We start from the raw sequence: 10,469 nt of genomic DNA on the forward strand, positions 1-10,469 counted from the left end.
TACTACTACTACTACTACTACTACTACTACTACTACTACTACTACTACTACTGCTATTACTACTACTACTACTACTACTACTACTACTACTACTACTACTACTTCTACTACTACTACTACTACTACTTCTACTATTACTACTACTACTACCCCAATCCAGAAATCAAACCTTTGATGTTGATATGTTTTATTCACTTAATATTATACAATACATGAATATCCTATCAGCGAAAACATATTCCGTTGTGCAATGCATAAACAGCAAACATTAAATTACTACACATCATAGTAAAACATCGTTGTCATTGCAATTGCAAATATTGATAAAATTTAAGCATGCTTCGCATGTAAATGATGTGTTTTAAAACAATGTTTTTTCTTTGTTATCTGTACCACCAGAACTTAAATGTTTTGTTTATTTGTTTGTGAGCCTGCCATGTTCAGAAAATCCATAAGACGTTGAAACCAAAAATATCATGTCTCAGGAGGGCGCGCTCGTATAGTTTTGTTCTGCGCATTTTCTTTTCCATACATGTAACATGATTATATAGATGACCTGAAACGAAAATCGGCATGTGTTAAGCGACTAAAAACTTAAGTCACCAGATGTGTTCATAAATGTGTGAATAATGTTGATACTTTCTAAGGAACAAGTGACAGGCGGAGCATTAGAGATCTGCGTTGTAGATATTGCCTTTTAAAAATTACATTTGATTTGTTTGGCAGTCCTATGTTATTGCCTGGATATCTGCACAATTGTTATTAAATTGTTGCCCACTTTTCCCAAGGCAACACTAGTATAAGTTATTTAGGGAAGCCCTACGGTGATTGATTTACACTCATGGCAATAAGCACCATACCAAATAAAAGGGAGAAAATAATACGTATCGGTTTAGTTTAAAACAGATAATTAAACTTTAGAAGAATTAGCAAGAGGGAAATTCTCATAAACAGTCGCAAGACGTTTTATTTAAGCATTTTTATGTAACCAATTGCAAGTACAACAAATGACAATACATCATAACAACATAAACCATAACATTATTAAAGCTGGAACATCGCCTTTAAACGGTCGAGGAAAAGCATTTGAGGTAAAATCCGGTTGATAGGAATTCCAAACCGTACACTTAGCTCATAATTAATGATAAAACACACATATGTACATACACATTAACCTGAAAGCATCGTACGTCAAAATGAAAAGCAAATACAAATTCATTATAATTGAAGTTAAATGACTCAATGTTTTGGCATTGACCCAGTCAATACAACGTTATCATCGAAATCCCTTTTTGTTGACAATGCAGCTTCTTAAAACAGCATTTTAATGGCCAGATGTACACTTTGGCAATCTGTTCATTGTCGCAAGTAACTACAAGTTTCATACCTGAGCGGAATTCGTTGACATAGACACTCCCAAGAGCACGGACAAGTAGTGATAAATGTTCGTTTTTATCTTACTGTAACATCCCTGAGAAAGAAATTATATTTAAATTTCACAATAATACTAGTTTTAAAACTAATACGTTTACTAAAAACTCAAGGTTCATGTGTTTAAAGCTCTTTTTGTATTTACCACATCTAGCTTAATAATATTTTGATAACAAACTTTTTTTACGCTGTAGAAGTCGATGAAGATGTTTTTAAGATTTTCATACATTGAAATGACAATTAAAAAGAGCTTGTACAACAAACACGTTTGTTTTACCTCTGTGTTTAAAAATGTGGCATTGGCTTTTTGACTGTGTTGAATCTGATCTGCTTCAAACTGGCAAAGCGTTTCGTTTATAGGCTGGTGGTTTTCATCTTGTTTGAGGTACTTACAGCAGGAAGAAGGAACGAATGTCTGTAAATTCAAGGTGTGATTGACGACTACTATACGAATGTTATGTAAAGTGAATGGATAGTTCATTCATTGTCCAGTCTACTAGTGAATCAATCAAGAAGAAAGCATGGCACAGAATCAATATAATGCGAGCGTTCAAGTTTACGCTCGATAGAAAGTCCCTTCTATCAATATACACAACATTTATTATCTATCAATGTACACAACATTTATTAGACCAATTCCTGAATACGCTGATATAGTCTGGGACAACATTAATACACAAGATGAAATAGAACTTGAAAAGATTCAACAGGAAGCAGCAAGGATGATCAGCGGGGGAACACGTTTGGAATCTTTGCAAAACCTATATAATGAAATTGCTCTCGAACCATTAAACAGTAGGAGGACAAAGCAGAAACTTACCCACTTCTATAAAATGTATAATTCACTATCGCCCCCATATTTCTGCACACTGATCCCCTCTAGCGTGGATAAAAGATCGGCTTATCCTCTTCGTAATTCTAACAATATTCGCAGCATTCAATGCAAATCACAACTTTTTACACGATCCTTCCTACCATCAACTATAAACTTATGGAACAATCTACCGGAATCGGTAAGAACGGCTCCTTCTCTCTCTGCTTTCAAACCAATCTTAACACAGACAACAAAATAGACCAGCATTACCTAGATGGGTAGCGGACGTCTAATGTTCTACATGTGCGTTTACGAATGCATTGTAGCAGCTTAAACGAACATTTGTACGAGAAAAAGATTGTACAAAGTTCATATTGTCAATGTGGTGTGATTGAAGATAGATATCACTTTTTTTCAATTGCCCCATTTATAGTGAAAAAATAGTTCTTTTTGAAAATCTGTCCAGTTTCCAAACCATAACTTTACAACTACTTCTTTTCAGTGTTAAAGACGGAACATATGAAGTAAACTCATTAACATTCAAACATGTTCAGTCTTTCATCTGAGATAGTCATAGATTCTAACCGTACTCTATCTCAAACCATATTCTGCTAACGATGCCCCGTCCCGCAACTGTTTCTTTTCTTACCGCAACTTCCCTCATACTGAAACTCGACTCTTTCACTTCTTTCCCTTTCCTTTCAACTTATTAGCTTGTATGCTATCTACACTACTCTGTCTATACTATTTATATTATAAATAATATTATTTTTCCATTTCTTAACGGTATGCATTACCTATCACTGTACCATATTGTTCGTAATTGTGTCATGTCTTTAAATAGTTGTTATACGTTTGGTTGTTTACACCATAACAGCACCGCTTCTAACTGACAGAAGAGAGAATTAGTATAAGCCTCGAGCTTTCTTCTCAATTCTGTCCAATCGTATTTTACAGCCTTTATGCTAAGCTATACTGCAATTTCTACCTGCCTAGTATATTGTTCGAATATAATATGTATGTTTGTATTGTATTGCTTATATGTACCTTCGATGAACTAAATACATAGTGTTTAAACAAAGGAGTAATTTCCTTAAACTGAAAATACGAAATAACTGTCATCTTATTTAACCTTACTCCATTGAGTGGTATGACAGAGTAGTCTTCCGGTCCCTTTGCGCCACAACAGGATAGCTGAAAACATGTTTTATTTGTAGTAATGATTGAACTGTTATCAATGCAAAACTGAGTAAGAATTCAAGTAAACAAAAACAATAGATAAGCCGACTTTCACTAAAATGTGTATTTGTAAACGAGCCCACTGGGCAAGTTAATGTAGTTTTTATTTTGGTATGAAAATATGTTACAATTCTAATCCCTATGAATAGTTCCTTGACGTCACGTTTTGTCGTACATGCAAGGCATAGTATACATGTATGCCAAATAAGCCGCTTACACCCCAACGCGACGACATTGTGCATAGATATCAGAAGCGTTAGTTTACATTGCAAATTTATTGCATTACATCACACATTAGTTTGAATGTTAGCCCCAACTACCATTATCGACTTGGTAACATATTCAATTATGCAGTTTATAACCGTTTGCAAAAAAATGTTAAAATGTACTTCACCTCGCTTGTTTATGTGTTCGACATATACGTAGTATTTGCTTTCAAACGAAATTGAAATGCAACATTAGATAGTAGTATCATTATGGTGTCAGTATAGTCCATCGGCTGTTAAAGTCTAAGCGAATTCCCCCGAACCAGTTCACCTACAATTTCGGGACATACGTCCGGACGCGCAGATGAACAAACGAGAACAGAGCTCTATTTATGTTTCCGACAATTTGGTAAAATAAAAACATTTTAAGAAACCTAAAATAGGAAAGAATTCGTCCCTCGACTAATTACATAAACATATTTGTCCACACATGAAATGTGTCAGGCATCTGACCTTTAACTGCGCTTGGTCCCATGCATCTGCGACAACGCCCTCGCCGGGAACATAATCATTCCTGAGAGAGTCGTTCAACGTCACCGCAAGTTTATCCAACTAAGCCAATAGTGTAACATATCACAGTATTTATTAGATTGTTTTGCCTTAGATAACGTACTCGAAACTGTGTTCTTATAATGATAATTCAATATCACGGTTATTTGTAATTTTCGTCTGATTGCAAACGAGAATAAAGAAACAACACTGTACTTAAAAGCGTATCATCGGCCGTGCATTTTTAAAAGATAACAATCATACGTTTGTTAATATTAACTTTAAAATAAAGTTTTGATCAACGAGGTATGAATTTAAATTGTACAACAATACCTGAACCATGGAAACTGCAGATATGATTCCGAAAATGAAGCATGCGAAGATCATTGTTGTTTGAAAGTATGTATACTGAAAAAAATTATCGTGCCGGCCAAACGACCAAGATGACAGATTAAAAACAAGTGTTCTTCCGTTAAACGAAAATCAACTGGAAAGTACAATGACAAATTTAATTTTGTTTATGACAAACTATTTACAAAATGATTCGATGAACGATGACTTATGAATTCACCTATGTCAATAGTGCTGAATCTGATATTGACAATATCAGAACATGAATAATTTGTAAATATATAAAATCGTACCGGAAGGAACATTTTCTCTGGCAATTCCATGTTCATACAAACAGCGAAGATTGATGTAACAACAATAACGCCTAGAAGCAGGCTACTGCAAATTATGATATTGGTTGCGACCGTCCCTATTGTGTTATCCCAATTGTACATTTGAAGAAGGTCATCACTAGCGTTATCTTGCGAGCTCAAAATTCCAGCCGATATGAGCAAAGCAAATGCACATGTCTGAAATTGTTTAATGAAATGAAAAACGCATGCTCCGTAACGGGATTCATAGAACACAAACGATTGATCAAAACAATAAATACATAAATACCAACATAATACACAACAATAAATTCATATATATAATTATATTACAAGTCATACCAAGCCTAGAAAGTTTCCGATGATAAAAAATTTCTGAAATAGAAAGCACAGTAAAATAATTATATGCGTGTGCAAACAATTTTTAAATGGACATATACGGTGTTCTAGATTTAGTTAGCATACATTTTCATTGTTTGTTATAAGTCATACATGTTGACAAATATAAGCACACATGCTACATCAGTAGAGCGTAACGCGTCTTACAAGAATAAAGCGATAAAATAAATTACAAGTAAGCTGATTTACGAGTTATGAGCCGGAATTAATATAAATACATTCAATTATATCGTACATATGAAAGTGTTCATTGATTTATACAAATTATTTACAGGAATTCCAACTCAGTTAATAATGGGCTGGAACGAATAAGCAGGCTTACTTGGTTAATACTTGTTGAAGAATATTTTATGAAGTTTTGAGTCTGACGATTGCAATTCATTGTTATCTGTTTTGTTTATTTTGTTTGTCCTAAACTTAGCAACTATGTAATTGCCTTAAAATAAACAAGAGCGGATGCCAATTTGTTTAAAAAGATATAGTTGACACATATAGTTTTGGAAATAATATGATAATATGTATAATTTAATGAATAATATTTGTAGTGAAAGCATTAACAATATTCTATATGGAGATCTCTCTGTTCAAGGTTAAAACGACAACGTCCAACCGGAGACATTTGGCTAAATGTTGGCAGTACTATAAACCACGTTTAATTTGTAATCTTTATATAGAAAAAAAACACATCAACTCTGATTGAAATATATTCATATATGCACATTTGAGGCATTTATTTGATTTGTTTTCTGTTTTTGCTAAAAATAATGTTGTACCTATTACTTAACATCTGAATTATTATTTCCAGCGTATTTATAAAAACGAGCAGTGTTTCAATATAATTAAAGTGATATTATGGGCATCTTACAGTTTATAGGTGTCTATCGCAACCGTTGTTTATTTTTGGTGTTTTCGCTTCATATACACTTATATGTGTTAATGCAGCATCAACATACTAAACCAACATCCCGGAAAGAGAAAAAGAATGCATTTGAATATCAACCGTACTTTCGTTTTGACAACTGACGACAGAAATGATTCGATTTACGATGTGAATCTAAATCTGGTTTTGGTGCAGATTCGTTCATACGACACAAAGACACTATTTTGTTTTACGGATTACTTCGGCTTAGAGGACTGGGTTAGTCACGTAAAATATCGAATATATTGTATACTTTTTATAAACAACTGGTAGCAAGATGAGATGCAGATAATTTGTTAGTAACCACATTTTAATTAACTCTTTTGACCTGTTAGTTCTTTTCAGCTCAATTCAACAGTAAAAAATGCCCGTAACATCACTTACTGCAACATATAACAGTATCTATAATGAAAATCATTGTATCATAAAAATTGACATACCGCTGTGTTCATCATTGTATTGATCTCAGTACCGTCCTTTCACCAAAGTATGAAAACACTGTACGAGCAGTAATGTAAATATTTCACATTCGTGTCTCAAGTTTAACATAATAGTAACATTTTATTCGCTAACTAGTAGGACACATTGCACGTTAAACCGGATGCACCTACATTGATAAAGTATGTAATATGATATGATCAACATGTGAATATTTAAACCGACTGTGCTCCAAATAAACGTTATCTTTTTCTACTCAGACGATGTGGTTATCAAGCCAAACACGCAGACTCGTACTTTGCACTGATAAATTTTCCATTTGGTTTAACACTACACGGAATCATTATCATTTATATTTCTTAGTTTAATAACCTTAAGAAGATATTAAGAATTATATTTATGAAGGAAGATATTGTTGTTGCTTTTTTGCAATTGCTTGCATTAATGTATATGGATACAGAAGAAACAGTTATTAACACAAATCAGCACGGTCATCTTACATTTATTTTTATCTAGTTTTAAATAATTGTATATAAAAGCCAGCGGTGAAAGCTATGTGTATTAATTGTATTGATACATGTACTTATAATAAATAATACTCTTGACATTTAGGAAATATTGTTAGCAACACCCAAATATACTTCCAACGTTCAGTAGCTTTAAATTATACTACATGTTTACAATGATTCAAATATCAATGGACATACGTTAACAATTCCTTTAACGCATTTTGTTTAGTTAATAGCTAAAGGACATTAACTCCGATTGATCGAGCACGTACATTAATTAGACAGTAACATACAGCAAAGGTGCGCCGGACGTTCATAATCGGCCGCTGCCGATATAACGGCCCAAACGCCGTTATACGGATAGGGCTATTTATATGCATCCGGCCCAGCTCCGCCGTATGTAACCGTTTATATGATCAAAAATATCATCCTATACTGTTAATTCACTAAAATATATTACAGAGCCAGCTTTCCATACTTTCATTATCATTCAACTGATAACGCGTATTACCTGTATCGTATTGGATTTAAGTTTTCATCAAGTTGTCCTTTATTAAATTGTGTTCAACGATTTATTTAAAAGCGCTTATAGTGCCATCGATCTTAACAACACTTACAGTTTTAACCGATGTTTAAGTCTGATTGTTTTCGAGTGTTTTCGATGATTTGTTTCTTAAATTAAATCATCTTTGGCTAAGACTTAATTTGGACCCTTTTTTTATCAGTTGACGACGTCCGATCCGATTCGTTATACATATAAATATGAAAGAGGCCGATACGAACATGTTGGTCCGCCGTCTGCGAATAAAGACCCACTCCTGACGTCAGGGAAAATACTAGATATAGTAAAGATATGTAATATGTAGACAATAACATTCGGCAGAGCTGGGACAAAGGCCGTCGGGCCGTTATATCGGCAGTGGGCCGATTATAGACGTCCGCCCAAGCTTTAATGTTATCCATGATAAAATACATAATCCTTTGTGTTCCTTCACCAAACAAGATTTCTTGACGTCTTTTCAATCAAGTGATTACGCATATGAGTTGTTTGGGTTGACGTTAATTATGTGACTGAAAGCACCAGATTAAACATAACCCTCTGGAATATCGGGACAAAAAATCGGAAGTGTTTTTTTAACAGTAACATATTTAAACAGTAAAGTATTTAAATATTTTTTAAGCATCGAGCTTATCCAAAACATAATTCAGACAGTGTGTTTTTCATTAATATGTGGAAACATCACTAGGAATAAATACACGTTCTGGTCAGTTATTCAATTTTCTAAAGCGTATTTTTTATCCGAGTGGTACACATTTGACATAAACATTTTCTGAAAAAAGAAGGGTTTGTGTTAAAGTACAATTAATGGACGGAAGAACAGAAAGTGCATTTTCATGTCGTTGTATTTGTATTGTTATAAGCGCTGGAAGAATATTTCATAGATGTTAGACTGACAATTATAAAATGTTGTTTGATGATTCATTGTAACGCTCAAATATTGTCATCGATCTAATCTTAAGTTTCAGTTGCTATCGATGTTGACATTATTCCAATTATGCGGTATACTGATTTCTCGACTGAAGTAAATATATTGATATACATTAAAACACTCAATGTTGACGTGTGCAATTTCCGGTGGGAACGCGTGTTAAATCACGTGCCAAAGGTAACGACGTAATATGACATACATGTATGCAACGGACGCATATGGCGTTAGCCTGTCATTTACATCAAATTATACAACAGTTAATGCGCTGCATTTGCTTACAAAAGACATGACTAACTAGTGAAACAAGAAATTGGTAAAAACTTGGTGCATTCTCCTCGTCTAGTTTGACGTTAAAATACGATGTCTTTTTGTATATCCAATTAGGTAGACACGATATTGAACGTGATGCGAAACATACATAAATTAATACAATCCTAAGTCACCAATCTTATGCACTATGTGACACTTTGTTTACTTTTCAAAATATTCAAATATTAAAAAGACTGTGCAGTGACACAAATTATAAAGCAGAATATGCATCGTACTCTGATTATAAACAGATTCACTAACTCTTGAAGCAATCTGTATTTGTTTTTTTGTTTTGTTTTTTAATTTCAAACAATAATGTTTCAACTGTCTTTTCTTTGCGAGGAGACTGTACTCCCATTTATGATAACTCATTTCCGTGACAAATCTTCACTGTTTAGTTTTCTTATAAATGTTTTTTTTTCTAAAACGTACTCTCAATATATCATATATGTCATATATAAATCATATATGTGCGACTACATTCGCTTACCAAAAGTGAATTTTGTTGTCGTTCGGCGACTACACGAGGCTGTCCGTTAAAACTCGTGGTGTTTGGTGCTCGTAGTTACACATAATTGATTAATGTTGCAATATTTTGGAAACAAATTAAAAAAACTGTTCTTTTCCTGATTTAGGATATTTTCTAACGGCAATTTGGAATGTTTGAATTTATCTCCGATTGTAAAATTGCCGTTATTGGTAGTTGTAAAAGAAGGAAAATCTCGCTGTTTTCTGTATTATGTAAACGGCATTTGCTACGGAAGTGGTCATCCATATCGTCTTTAATGAAAAATAGTTAGTTAACCTGCTGTCATATGGATTGCAAGTGAACAATGACGCACACAAATATATTAACTGATCACGCCGCATACCCTAGTCGACCAGAGCCGTAAGGAAAACACAGAGCCGTACAGCATGTAACTGTTGGAAGTAGGGTAGGTCTAAAAATCTGCTCGCGATGCCATAACTATCGACGTTCTTCCTGAATGTTGGTTGACGCTAACTTAGCAAAGGCATATACATATAGACTGAAAAAAGGGCGTATAAAAGAAAAGCCATTAAACCAATTTAATTAGTATTTTCTGTCTTATCCTCTGATATTTACTTCAGCTTAAATAAATTCTTACGATGTTCGTGAATTAAAGTATAGTTTGAAATAGTAATAGTATGTTGTGATACCAGATACATTAGTTTTTAAAATTTGCAATTGAAAACGGTACAATACCAAAAAAACATTAAATTGTTGGACCATTACTTGAATAATTTGTGAAAAGATTTGTTCAATCACCAATGCGCAAATAACTTATATCAACTATACATCACGCAGTACATGTGCTCGACCAGTGCTTACGGTGTGAAGTAAAACCGTGCAGTATGAACCCGATGAAAAAAGAGTAATTCGATATTTCCACCCGAAATTCAAAAACTAAAAACGTTTTCTCCTAGATGTTGGTTGATGCAAACGGAATCTGTGTATTTGACATCGGGCATTACTAGAGTAATG

The 10,469-nt window shown here is 33.7% G+C and overlaps 1 protein-coding gene and 1 long non-coding RNA gene across 3 annotated transcripts in view; both read right to left on the reverse strand.

The window, feature by feature from the left end:
- LOC127845663 (uncharacterized) overlaps positions 1-10,469 on the reverse strand; it is a 67,566-nt gene that overhangs the window by 16,487 nt on the left and 40,610 nt on the right. The window lies entirely within an intron of this gene.
- Positions 171-6,891, reverse strand: LOC127845600 (CD82 antigen-like). 2 transcript variants are annotated; one of them, XM_052376619.1, is made up of 9 exons: positions 6,660-6,891; positions 5,244-5,276; positions 4,884-5,099; positions 4,573-4,647; positions 4,204-4,302; positions 3,383-3,439; positions 1,709-1,846; positions 1,388-1,471; positions 171-556 (listed from the first exon to the last, which is right to left on the reverse strand). In XM_052376619.1, exons 1-9 carry the CDS (start codon positions 6,672-6,674, stop codon positions 482-484), a joined length of 792 nt encoding a protein of 263 aa, XP_052232579.1. In that variant the 5' UTR covers positions 6,675-6,891; the 3' UTR covers positions 171-481. The 2 variants fall into 2 exon arrangements, with proteins under 2 accessions (XP_052232579.1, XP_052232585.1); XM_052376625.1 differs by lacking the exon at positions 4,573-4,647.

Source organism: Dreissena polymorpha, chromosome 1 (assembly GCF_020536995.1).
Source record: "Dreissena polymorpha isolate Duluth1 chromosome 1, UMN_Dpol_1.0, whole genome shotgun sequence".
In the NCBI taxonomy this organism is placed as follows: Eukaryota; Metazoa; Mollusca; class Bivalvia; order Myida; family Dreissenidae; genus Dreissena; species Dreissena polymorpha.